At 42.2% G+C, this 13,665-nt stretch overlaps 1 protein-coding gene and 1 long non-coding RNA gene across 4 annotated transcripts in view; one reads left to right on the top strand and one right to left on the bottom strand.

Moving 5' to 3' along the window:
• The window catches only part of LOC148110002 (uncharacterized), a 49,956-nt gene that overhangs the window by 27,112 nt on the left and 9,179 nt on the right, over positions 1 to 13,665 (top strand). The window contains exon 2 of the long non-coding RNA XR_015724857.1: positions 11,934 to 12,021. This is a non-coding gene — a long non-coding RNA (uncharacterized LOC148110002). The remainder of the gene's footprint in view (positions 1 to 11,933; positions 12,022 to 13,665) is intronic.
• Positions 12,015 to 13,665, bottom strand: part of CAPN9 (calpain 9) — a 40,491-nt gene continuing 38,840 nt past the window's right edge. For all 3 annotated transcript variants that reach the window (XM_045783615.2, XM_045783616.2, XM_045783617.2), the window contains one exon: positions 12,015 to 13,529. In XM_045783615.2, the coding sequence (XP_045639571.1) occupies positions 13,503 to 13,529 (27 nt within the window). In that variant the 3' untranslated portion in view covers positions 12,015 to 13,502. The remainder of the gene's footprint in view (positions 13,530 to 13,665) is intronic.

Here is a 13,665-nt window from a genome sequence, read left to right as displayed (position 1 = left end):
TTTTAAGTAGGCATTTATTCTTGATTTTCTGCATAGTTTGGAATAAAAACCTTCGGTTAAATGCTATTGTGGTTCCACCTAATAAAGCTTAAAAGCAAGACTTAGAAACATAGGATTACCATGTGACCCAACAATTCCACTCCTGGGCATGTGCCCCCAAAGAATCAAAAGCACAGATTCAATCAGATATTTGTACATGCACGTTCATAGAAGCATTCTTTACCATAGCTAAAATACGAGGGGCACCTGGGTGGCTCAGTTGTCAAGCATCCAAGTCTAGACTTCAGCTGAGGTCATGATCTCAGGGTGGCAAGATTGAGCCCTGTGTCACGCTCTGTGCTGGGCACAGAGCCTGCTTAAGATTCTCCCTCTCCCTTTGCTCCCCCCCACCTCCTCTAGCATTCACATGCACTCTCTCTCTCTCTCTAAACAAAACAAAACAAAACAAAACAAAACAAAAAAACAATAGCCAAAATATGGAAACAACCTAAATCTTTGTCAACAGATGAATGGGTAAACAAAATGTGCTCTATGCATAACTATGAAATATTGAGCCACAGAAAGGAAGGGAATTCTGACACATGCCACAACTTGATTGAAACGTGAAAACATAATGTTAAGTGAAATAAGCCAGCTGCAAAAGGACAAAAATTGTATTATCCCACTTATTGGACATACCCGGAATAAGCAGACTCATAGAGAGAGAAAGTAGAATAGAGGCTCCCAGGGGCTGGGTGTAGAGGGAAAGGGGGTGTTTGTGTGTTTAATGACTCCAGAGATGAAGAAAGAGTTCTGGAAATGGATGGTGGTGATGGTTGTGTAACACTGGGAATGTACTAAATGCCACTGAATTGTGCACTTAAAAATGGCTAATGTGGTAGAATCGGATGTCACATACATTTACCACAATAAAATAAAGTAAAAAAAATATTTCTATCTGGATGATGCTATTTGGGAGGATTTTTTTCGACCTCATTCATGTACATATGGTGCCCTCCGCTCCTCACCTGTGTTTGCCATGGACGCCATCAGACTGGAGCCTTGGTGGCCTGTCCTGTTTCTTTATCCTCTGATTGTAGGCATTTGCCCAGACGTCTGAGAATCATCCCATAGCATCAGGTCATCCTGCCCTGGACTTGGTTACCTCCTTCACTCTGCCTGTGTCCTCTGGTCAAGCACAGTTCGAAATCCATGTATCACTGTGTAGACTTATGGAAGCATGTTTCTCATTAGTGTTTAGGGGGAATTCTACCTCCTGTGAACGCTGGCTCTGAGTTTATACTTAGGCTGAGTCAAACCAGGGCTTCTGCTTCCTCCGTAGGAGGCAATGGGATCCGTTGACATTGTACTGCAGTTCTATGTTTCCTTGACCTTTCTCTCTCAGGTCAGCTTCGTGCCAAGATGGTGACGTGCCCCTCCTCGTTTTTAAGTGTGTGGCCTCAACTGGACTACTTTCAAAGGCCTGGTTTCCTGACTCAGAGATGCCACACCATTTCTGCTGTTTTTCATTCCATTTCTGTCCACTTATGGAAGTGCTAGAATTTGATTTCTGAATTTTATGGGAGAAAACTTACCAAAGAGAATGATCAAAGCAGCTTATTTACCAATAACAGGGAAATTAAGACTGGCTCCTACATTTCATTTCAGCTGTTACTCCTCTTCCATGTTACTCAATTTCTTTGCTTTTATGTAGGTCCATTTTGCTTCGAGACCTGTTGCTATCGTTGAGAAGAATAATTGCATTTTGTTTGTTCATGATTTCTCCAGCCTAGCACAGTTCCTGAGAATGGAGGAGGACATAGGTTATAGTGGCTAAGAGCTGTTGGAGACAAACTTGGGTTTTGTTTCGATGCACGGCATCTATTCTCCCCTTTCTCCATCAGGACCCTGAGATTTCTTTATGGGAATTAGAATGGCCAAAATTGGATACAATCTGGCAGGATCGTCATGCATTGTGCCAAAGGTGTGGGTGTAGGACCCAAGCCAGGTCCTTCATACACTCTTTCCTTGCATTTCAGAGATGAAGCAAGACAAAAACAAAAACAGCCCTGAAATCTGTTGGTGGCGATTGGTCAGAGAAGCAGCTCCCAGCAGGGGCAGATGTCTACCAGTCACCACCCCCTTTCCTAAAAATTCTAGTGAGGTGAAATTCACATAATATACAATCAACCCTTGAAAAGTGTATAATTCAGGGTCATTCAGTGCAATCACAGCACCATGTGACCACCACCACTCTCAAGTTTCAAAGCTTTTTCCTCACCCCAGAAGACAGCTCTGTACCGGTGAAGCACACATTCCCTATTATACCAGTTCTTGCCACCAAGATACCTGTTGTTATTTCTGGTCCTTCAGCGTTCTCTCCAATTCTGTGGGCTACTTTGCATCCTTATGATAATTCTTTTTCTTTCTTTTCTTTTCTTTTTTTTTTTTTAATTTATTTGTCAGAGAGGGAGAGAAAGAGAGAGCACAAGTGGGGGAATGGAATGCAGAGGGAGAAGCAGGCTCCTCGCTGAGCAGGGAGCCTGACATGGGACTTGATCCCAGAACCCCGGGATCATGATCTGAGCTGAAGGCAGACACGCAACCAAATGAGCCACCCAGGCATCCCGATAATTCTTTTCCTACTTAAGTTACTCAAAGTCACATTCTCTTGCTTGCAACCCAATCATTCCAACTAACACAAAGCTAAGAGTTTTGGAATCAGAGAGTTTTAACCTCAAGTGGAAATTGTAATTGTCACGATTATTTTTTTTTAAAGTCTGTTTATTTATTTATTTATTTGAGAGGGAGAGAGAAAGCATGAGCAGGGAAGAGGAACAGAGGGAGAGGGACAAGCAACTCCCTGCTGAGCGGGGAGCCCAATATGGGGCTCAATCCCAGGACCCTGGGATCATGACCTGAGCCAAAGGCAGACACCCAACAGACTGAGCCACCCAGGCATCCCTGTAATTGTCAAGATTAAATGAGATAATTCATGTAAAGCAGTTATGGGATCTTTTTTCAGTGAATGCAGTAAATCAATTGTAGGTATTGTTATTATAAATGTTATAATCATTACTTATTAGATGAACATTTATTTATTTACTTATTTTAAAAGATTTATTTATTTGAGAGAGAGAGAATACATGAGCAGGAGGGGCAGAGAGAATCTAAAGCAGACTCCATGCTGAGTGTGAAGCCCGATGTGGGGCTCAATCTCATGACCCTGAGATCATAACCTGAGCCAAAACCAAGAGTCGGATGCTCAACTGACGGAGCCACCCAGGCCCGTAGGTATTAGATGAACATTTAATAAGCAAGTGACTATTCCCTGCAATATCTCATTTCTCCCATGATGTGCTTGTAGGCTTGAACTGGGTCAAGTCTAGATTTGGTTAGGTAGGATGAACAGGTTCAAAGACATGGACATATGCACACTTGGCAGGAGAGATGAAGAAAGGGATTAATAAATACTCAAAATTATTGGCAAGTGTGGAGTCATTCTTTGTATTTTTTATCAGTTAAACCCTTTATAATAAATATATAAAATAACAAAACATAAAGTGACTTAAGAAATATTGGGATGGATTTTAGAAATGTCAGGACCTTGGAGCTGTATTGCAAGAGCCCCAAGCATTATTACTGTGTTTAATGCTCTGTGATCTGATGCCATCCACGGCCACGTATATCTCTGTGATTTTGGCAAAAGAACGTTCTGTAGATACAGTGACCAATTACCAGCAAAAGAAATACCAGCTTTGCAAAACCAGACTGACTTTTATATATTTCTGCCAAATGCAATAATAGAGATAAACATGATATAGGGTTTCTGTGGGAATCTCAACCCTACATTTTCTGACTTTCCAGGGACTTTCAACCAACTGAATGCTGTTCAGATAGGGTAATTTTTCTAAACACTTGCAATTATTGAATACAGCAGGCATGTTCTGTGAGCAACACTATGATTCTTTTGTTTAGAAAAAGGGACCTGCATCTGTTTCCTATCAAAGGTTTTTATCATAGTGTTCCTTGCTTCAATGAAGGCCACCCTGTATGCTTGAAATTTCTTGTATCTGGAAGGCATAATGCCATCTCCGGAGCAGAACACCCTGTGTGCTTTTTGAGCAAAGCAGAGCCAGTATTGCATGCTAGCAAACAGATGTTCAGTGGGCGCCCTTCACGTATCCACAAAAGCCAAGGCTATTCTGATGGAGCAAAGGGATCAAAGGGTTTAGGAATACATACTCTGGGTCCAATTTCCCATCCTCCATGCTTGTGGTCCATGAACATTAGAGACAGAGGTCCCAACCATTAATGTGGACCAGAAGCGGTGCTGGGCACATGGGATGCACAGAGGTGGGTATGACTCAACCCCATCCCTGACAGCAAGTCGTTCCTGGTCTACAGGGGACACCTAGAGTGGGCAGGAGTGAGTGCACAGTTGAGGCAGTGCCACAATCCAGCAAGGCTAAGGGCATGGTTTCGAATGGGAGGACAGCCAACCCAGCTCTGGTCTGCATCCTGCGAACATGCTTAGCGGTAAGCAGTGGCATACTAATTTCTGAGCATTTCCCTCGGAACAAGGAGGAGGCCTGACTGTGTCTTAAGTAGGAGGGCCACACAACACCCATCACAGTGCTGGCTGAGTATCCAATATTTGTAGAATGCAGAATGGAGGTACCTGCAGGAGTCCTTCCGGAGCTGGGTAGAAGCGCATGTAGATACGATTCTCTTCCACAGTGCGCTGTCAAGGAGCTCGGGAGGAGCCAGAAGGGAGACACGGGGTTCGAGCCAGTGGTGTAGAAATGGTAACTGAATCCACAAGCACACAGACGTGTGCACACTGGGATGAAAGCGCTGACGGCTGAGTCCCAAAGACACCAATACTCAAGTCTGAACAGAGGGGAAAAGCATGGGGATGGGACTGGCAGGAGTGGTCGGGAAGGCAGGGGGAAGCCAGGGAGTAACAGTGCCCAGAGCAAACGCGTGGGTTCATAAAGGAGGGCATGGCCAGGATCATCCATGCTGCAGAGATCTCTCACAGGAGGAGGCCCTCATTGTCCCCGGGAGCTGGCACTGTCCCAACAGAGGTGCCAGCACAGGGGTGAGGGGAGGAAGTCTGTTCCAGCGGAGTGTTGAGAAGTGACCACGGGGGAGACCGTCTGGGTGGATGACTGTCTTTTTAGAACCTAGAAGTTCAACTGTGAGGGACTAGAGAGGAAGCTCAACCCACATGGTGGGTTTGGAAGATGCAGGAGCATGGGGAGCTGCTGAAAGGAGGGAGGAGGGCCGAGAATGTCCTAGAAGCCAGGTCCTGATGTGGCCTGGACAGACTCCTCTGGACAGTCTCATTCTTCTCAGAACACTGAGATTTGTCAGGGACTCAGGTAAGTGAATTCTAGGCTGGCTGGCCCCACCTCTGCTACCTCCTACCTGTCTCTCCATCTCTCCCACGGGACCAGGACTGAGCTACACTTGATTCGCCTTCAAAGCCCCAGAATTAGAGAAGGAATCATAGAATGGCACAGTGCAGAGCAGCCCAGAGAAGTTAAGTGATATGCCTCAAGTCCCACAGCTACTGGGGGTCAATTCCAGACTAGACTGCAAGTCTCTGGACTCTGAATCCAATGCCATTTGCGTCATGTGATCCTGCATTCGTTCCGCGTGGTGTGACTGCCTGACTATGGAAAGAGACAGACTTTTCCTCCTAGCAGGGTTCGACGGGTAACGCACCGATAAATGTCCCCCTCAAGAACACTGGGCTATGTTCTTCCATCCAGAGGCAGCTTTCAGGGATCGAGAAAGAGTCTCTCTCCCTCTCCCATCGGCATTTTTCTCTCCGTCCCCCTCTCTCATCCGCCAGCCCCTTGCCCCCATTCAGAAAGGCGCTGCGGGGCTGGGAAAATGCCCCAGGCGAGCATCAGTAGCAAGCTGGCACAACCTACTGTTGATTCGCAGCTGTGGTGCCCGCGCAGCCCACACTGGTCCTTGGCAGGCGGCCTTGGCTCCCAGTAGAATGGCGCTTTGTTACCATGAATGAGCCAGTGCGCTGAGCGGAGCTGGCACCACTGACCCCAGGACTCCTGCCAATCAGGTCCCCTGCTCTGCTGCTTTCTGAAGCCCTGGCACCTCGGTGCATGGCGTGACTGTGCATAGGGCAGGGCAGAACAGAGCCTGCGGCATTCCAGAAAAAGAGGGTGTCAGGGGCCTGGGGCTCCCTCCTGGCAGGGCCTGAGGGGTTTGGTCTAAGGATCTACGGGAAAAGATTTCCACTCCCTGGGTTGGGTGCAGCTCTTTCCATGTGACCACAGGGCTGCAGGTGATGTGAGGGCTGGGGGCAGCCCCGCGGGGAGAGATACTGGGGAGGTAGGTCATCTCTGTGATCTGAGGGAATGGGGTGGAGGCGGGACCCTCCTTGCGATGGTCCACCGGCCTATCTCAGAGAGCCCATGGGAGTCTTTATTTAGAGAATTTGTCCCCTTACACGGTCCTTCATCGAGGGCTTACAGTGTTACAGTGTGTCAAACACTGCGATCACATTTGGGAATTTCAATCTATCAGCCATTGTAGAGTTTGCAGCCCGCAGAGTTAGGTCACATGAAAGTTAAGACACTCCGTGAGCGCTCGGCCACCCTCCGTGTGGGAAGCTGGCCCAGGTGAGCAGGCAGCTCCTTGGGAGAGAGGGGATGTCCACCCTGCAAAATAACAGGTATCCTCCCCTCAACCTGAAATCCCACCGAGGAACGTCACTCCCTGGGCTTAGAGCTTTCATCGTGCTTCAAAATGTCAGTAAGAGAGGACGTTTTCTTTTTAAATATCATTAGTCACTTACACTGTGGTAAGAATAATTTTCAGGTTACTTGAGAGCATCACAGAATCTTAAGATGGAGAAGGACACCACCTCCTCCAGTAGAGGCTTGAACATCTTTATCTAAATTTTGCTCAAACAGGAGGCAGTTAGCATTGCCTTCAAATGGCTTTTGGCTGCTTCATGAGCCCCTCTGAGCCTCAGTCTGGGTTGTTTAGAAATCTGTTTTATGGGGATGAGAACACCAAACTTGTAAGATCGTCTGAGTATTAAATGACTTATTTATAAAGTATGACTTTTATATTTTCAAAAGATTTATCTATTTATTTTAGAGAGAGAGCACGAGCGGGAGAGGCAGAGGGGGAGAGAGAGAATCTCAAGCTGACTCCACACTGAGCTCTGAGCTGGATGCAGGGCTTGATCCCACGACCCTGAGATCATGACCCGAACTGAAATCAAGGGTCGGAGGCCTAACCTCATTATTCTTGAAACTAAGGGAAACAATGATAACATGGATTATCATTTTGAGTAATTTAACAGAAAGCAGTCACTGAGATAGACAGCAATTAATTCAATATTACATATCTGCTTACACTCTCATGTCTCTGTCTCTTATCTCACAGATCATGTACTTTTTATTAAAGGCTTTATCAAGGTATAATGTAAATACTACAGGACACACCCACTGTAAGTGTACAAACAAATGCTTCTTAGTAAATGTGTAGGGTTTGCAACCATCACCATGATCCAGGTTCCGAATATTTCCATCACCCCACACAGTCCTCATGCTGGCTCACTTAATCCCCACTTCCATTTCCAGCCCCAGACAACAGCAGATCTGTTTTTGTCTCTATGGATTTACCTTCTAAAAAAGGTTTATGCAAATGGAAAGTAGAATAAGCATATATCAGCAGCTTATTTTACAATATTTACAATAATTCCATTGTAAGGAATTTTGTTAATCTTTTCTCCAGTTGTGAATTGTTTTCATTTCCTTGGCTTTATAAATAAAGCTGCTATTAGTAGCCACATACAAGTCTTTGTGTATACATCGTGTCTTTTCATTTTTCTTAGGTAGGTACTTAAGAGTGGATTTGCTAATTTACGTGGTATGTATATGTTTAACTTTTAAAGGAAACACTACTGCTCTTCAAAGGAATGGTACATTTTACATTCCTACCAGCAATGGATGAGGGGTGCAATTTCTGCATATTTTCACCAGCCCTTGGTATTGTCAGTCTTTTTCGTTATAACCATTATGGTGGGTCTGTGTGGCATCTCACTGTGGCTTCAATGGGTAGGAGTGTGCATTTCACTAATGGCTGATGATTTTGAGCATTTTTTCATGTGCTTATTACCATTTGCATATCTTCTTTGGAGAAACGTCTATTGAAATCTTTGTTCATTTAGAAAATAGCTCATTTAGAAAAGTTGTTAGTTTTCCTGAGTTTGTTTCCTGAGTTGTAGTTCCTTAAATATTCTAGAAACAAATCATTTGCCATTTCCATATGATTTGGAAATATTTTCTTCCAGTTTGTGGCTTTTCTTTTTATTGTTTGTATACCTATTGCAATAGGGACACTGTTATTGGTATCTTTTGAAAAGCAAATATTGTAATTTCAATGAAGTTTAATTTATCAGAAGTTTCTTTTATGAATTGTGTTTCTGGTACCATAGCTAAGAAATTCTTTGGCTAATTCAAGATCACAAAGAATTACTTCTATGTTTTATTTTAGAAGATGGATAACTTCAGCTCTTACATTTAGGTATGATATATTTTGAGTTGATTTTTGAATATGGGATAACAGTCTACATTTGTTTTTGTTTTTGTTTTTGCATGTGGTTATATGGATGGTCAATCTTTCCAACACCATTTGTTGAAAAGACTATCCTTTCCTTCATTGAATTGACTTGGCACTTTAGTAAAAAATCAGTTCTCTATAAATGGAAGGATTTATTTCTGGACTTCCATTCTGTTCAGTGTATCTACATGTTTGTCCTTAAGCAAAACCACACTCTCTTGATTACTGTCACCTTATAGTAAGTTTTGAAATCAAGCAGAGTAAATATTCTTTCTTTGTTGTTTATGTAGATTTTATGTTCAATCCTCAGGATTTTCTGTGTACAGATTCATATCATCTGTGAATCTGTGAACAGGTTCACTCCTTCCTTTACAATCTGTATATTTAATTGCTTTTACTTGTCCCTATTACACTGGGTAGAACCTCCAGTGTAATGTTAAACAGAAGTGGTGAGCACTGGTATGTTTGCCTTATTCCTGATCTTTGGGGGCAAGGATTCAGTCTTTTACCATGTCTCTTACCATTACATATGATACTGTGGGTTTCTTATAGATACTTTTTATAAAGTTGAGAAAGTTTCCCTGTATTTTCAGTTGTTTGAGAGGGTTTGTTTGTTTTTTTAAAAGATGTATTTATTTATTTAAGAGAGAGAGAAAGAGTGAGCATAAGCAGGGGGAGGGGCAGAGGGGAAGACCCTCAAGCAGACTCCTGGCCAAGCACAGAGCCTGAGACAGGGCTTGATCCCATGACTCCAAGATCATGACCTGAGCCAAAACCAGGAGTCAGATGCCAAACCGACTGAGGCACTCTGATGCCCCTGTTTTTTAAGAGTTTAAATCAAAGGCACCTGGGTGGCTCAGTTGGTTAAGTGTTTAACTCTTGATCTCAGCTCATGTCTTGATCTCAGGGTTGTGAGTTCAAGCCTTGCATTGGGCTCTACGCTGGGTGTGGAGCCTACTTAAAAAAAAAAAATTTTAGTCATGAATGATGTTGGATTTTGTTGGACGTTTTTCTGCATCTGTTAAAATGATCATGAAGCTTTTGTTCTTTATTCTCTTAGTATGGAGTATTACATGCATTGACTTTTGGGTGTTAAACCAATTTGCATTTCTAGGGTAAATCCTATGTAGTCATGGTGTATAAACTTTTTAGGGGCGCCTGGGTGGCACAGCGGTTAAGCGTCTGCCTTCGGCTCAGGGCGTGATCCTAGCGTTATGGGATCGAGCCCCACGTCAGGCTCTTCCGCTATGAGCCTGCTTCTTCCTCTCCCACTCCCCCTGCTTGTGTTCCCTCTCTCGCTGGCTATCTCTATCTCTGTCAAATAAATAAATAAAATCTTTAAAAAAAAAAAACTTTTTAATGTGCTGCTGGATTTGGTTTGCTAATATTTTGTTACAATTTCTGCACCTATTGTGATAGGGACGCTGGGCTATAGTTTCTTTGATGTCTTTGTCTGGCTTTGAATGAGTTATAGAATGAGTTGGGAAGTCGTCCCTCTTCCTCTGTATTCACAAGAAGTTGTGGAAGATTGCTATTATTTCATCTTTATTTTTATTTATTATTTGTTTATTTTTAATTTCTTTAAATATTAGATAGATTCACCAGTAAAGTTACCTGGGCCTGGACTTTTTTTCATGGGAAGATTTTTAACCATTATTTCAATTTCTTTACTTGTTATAGATCTGGTCAGCCCTTCCAGTTTCCTCTAAGTGCATTTTGGCAATTTCTTTCTCTCTAGAAATTTTTCCATGTCATCTAAGTTGTCTAATTTGTTGGCATACTGTTGTTCATACTATCCACTTATAATCCTTTTTATTTTTGTAGGGTCAGCAGTGATGCCCCCTTTTACACTTCTGATTTTGTTAATATGTGTCTTTTTTCTTGGTCAGTTTAGCTAAAAGTGTATCAATATCGTTGAACCTTTTCTTTTTATTGTTGATCTTTTCTAAGAACCGATTTTTTATTTCTTTGAGTTTCTCTATTTTTCAGCTTTCTAGTTCATTAATTTATGCTCTGATCTTTATTTCTTTCTTATTGCTTTCTCTGGATTTAATTTACCTCTTTCTCTCTCTTGTTTTTTGGTCTCTCGTGTTTTTTTAAGATGGAAGCTTGAATTGATGTGAGAACTTTCTGCCTTCCCAAGTCCTAATTTAGTCATATCCCATTTTGATAACGTTGTATCCTTGTTTAATTCAGCTTAAACTGTTTCTCATTTCCATTGTGATTTTTCTTTGACTCATGGATTATTTCTAAATGTGTTTAATTTATAAAAACTGAGATTTCCCAAATTTCTGTCTGTGATTTCTAATTCAATTCCCTTGTGGCTGGAGAACATACTCTGAATGATGTAAATCATTTTTAAATATATTGAAATTTGTTTTATGGCCTGGTGTATGATATAACCTGGAGAACATTCTATCTGCTTTTGAAAAAAATGTGTATTTATTTTAAGTAGAGTTCTCTAAAAATGTCTATTTGGTTGACAAGTGTCATTCAAGTCTTCTGCATCTTTGCTGATTTTCTATTATTTGCTCTATCAGTTACTGAAGTGAGGTATTGAGCTAATTGTTCAACTATTTCTTTCAATTCTATGCATTTTTGCTTCATAAATTTTGAGGCTCTACTATTAGACAGTATTACATTTATAATTGTTATATGTTCCTAATGTATTTTCCCTTTATCTTCATGTAATTACCTTTCTTGTCTTTAATAATATTTTTTATCTGGAAGGTAAATCTGGCTCACTTATTGCTGCTATTGGCACGGTATGCCCTTTTCATCATTTTACTTCCAACCTATTTTTGTCTTTTTGTGTGAAGTGTCTCGTGTAGACTGTAGCCATTGAATCATGCTTTTTAAATCCATTCTGATAATCACTGCCTTTTGATTATAGTGTTTATCCATTTATATTTAATATAATTATTGATGTGCTTAGATTGAGGTCTACCATTTTGTTTTCTGTGTCTCATTTTGAAAATGTATTCCCCCTTTACTGCTTTTGTGCTAAACAATTCTTTCTAGGTATACCATTTTGGATTCCTCTATTGCTTTACTGCATTTTTGTTATTTTCTTAGAGGTTGCTTTACAGATTACAATATGCAAATTAATTTATATCATCTACTTCAGATTAATACTTGCTCAATTTCAGTAAAATATAGCAATATTGCTTCAATATATCTCAATATCTTCCCTTTCCTTTGTGCTATTATTATTATATATCTCTACATATGTTACAAACCTAAGAACACAGTTTTATAATTATTGCTTTATATAATCTTATGTCTTTTAACAAAATTAGAAGAAAAGAGAAAAATCATTTATAGTCTTTTATATTTACCCACAGATACCATTTGTAGTGCTGTTCATTTCTTGCAAATTCAAGTTATTATCCAGTGAGACCAACAGATCAGGAGACAATTGCTATTGAAAAGGTAACTTATTATATTCACCAATCCCAGAAGGAGGGGGCATGCCATGCCATACAGAGAGGCACCAGGGTTGGTCAGGAAGCAGAAGGAGCAAGGGGAAAGTGTGGGCAAGGTCTTTATTGTGGTTTCCATGGGAAGGAATGGGTGAAGCAGGGTAAGCAATCTGAGGATTGGCTAGTTTGAATAATTTCAGCAGGCTCTGGGGCATGGAAGTGTCCCTAGTTGTGTGAAACCTGGCCCTGTGGTGGTTAGGGCAGGTGGATTGTGGCCTGGAGTGTGAAAGTCCCATAGAGGAGGTGGTTGGGGTGTGGGCTCTGGATTGGTTGGCTTGTATATGAAAGTCACACTTGTAGGCAAGTTGTTTGCTATCTCTTGGAATTGACTAGCCCTGGGAAGGGCAACCCCTCCAGGGTCAGCAAGGCCTCAAGATGTCAAATATCAGATACAGAAACTAGAAAACATTGTTATTGCATGATGCTCCTATCCTGCTTCCATTGCTAGGTGAGCTCAGGGAAGTGTTGGGAAGGGAGAGGAGACCATGTTGCCCTGGCATCTTTAGCCAGGAGACAGGAATCTGTTGAAGCTTCACTTCTCACCTGATCTTCATCCCAACCATTGTCCCCCTTCTCTCTCTGCACACCCCTCCATTCCACCTCACCTGCCACAAGTATATAAATAAGAAAGTGAGACCTAGCATTTACTGAGGCAATATCATGTTATTTCCCATTATTCCAATTTGGTGGGATTTTCCTATTCAGAGTCAGGGAGCTAAAACAAGCCTGGTCTACTCTGTTCTTCCCCATCAAGGTAGAAATAAATGCAATCCAGTCTGACCTGAATCTGGACTACTGAGAAGAAATAACATTGCACCTGGCTTTCTGACCCAAAGCTTTAGACACAAAGGATGTCTGCACTGGACAGAGACTGTCTTAGTTACCACCTCTTGGAGGAGGAAATAGGGATTTTCATGTTGTTCCATTCTTACAAGTAAGCATCCAGAATTCCCCAAGGTTTGCCCCCAACAAGGAAACACACCTAGGATGAAGAAAATGCTTAATTATGACATCACACCTTTCCGTTCTCATCTCAGGCCCCAATACATATATAAAAACATTGTCCTGTATAGGATGTTTGAGTATAATGATTGACAGTCCACTGAAGTCAGGGCTCTGTGCACTGAGTTACACTGGAAAATTAGTACTGGGAAGAGGTGGGGAAGGTGGGAAAGAAATTGCTAACAATGCCTGAACCTGAGGGTTAGGGCACAGGTGGTGGCATCAGCCCCTCTTAGTGCAGTGATTGTACAAAGTAGCATAAAATCAGAGATCATAGCTGAGTCCATTTCATTCTTCCAAGATCAGGATGGTGGGGCAGCAGGAGGGAGGAGAAGGCTGGATAATGGGAGAAGAGTTCTATACCAAGAAACTTTCACGGTCCAAAAGTCAAGACTCAGCTGGACAGACTGCATCCTTGTCAGGGAAGCCTCAGATGTTCATTGTCAAGTTGATGAACTGGGAACAAAAAGACAGAGCGAGAGAAGAGTTGGTTACCCCTCAACTCCCCTACCAGCCCTGGTTTGTTTATGTCATAGCAGTTCTGCCATCCGATCATCTTGCCTGTGAATATGGACTTCTGCTTCAACAAGAA

The sequence above is a fragment of the Ursus americanus genome, chromosome 6, assembly GCF_024610735.1.
Source record: "Ursus americanus isolate L20-20 chromosome 6, mUrsAme1.1.p, whole genome shotgun sequence".
Lineage (NCBI taxonomy): Eukaryota > Metazoa > Chordata > Mammalia > Carnivora > Ursidae > Ursus > Ursus americanus.
The sequence above is the reverse complement of the archived record's forward strand: the minus strand, read 5'-3'. Positions and strand labels throughout refer to the sequence as shown.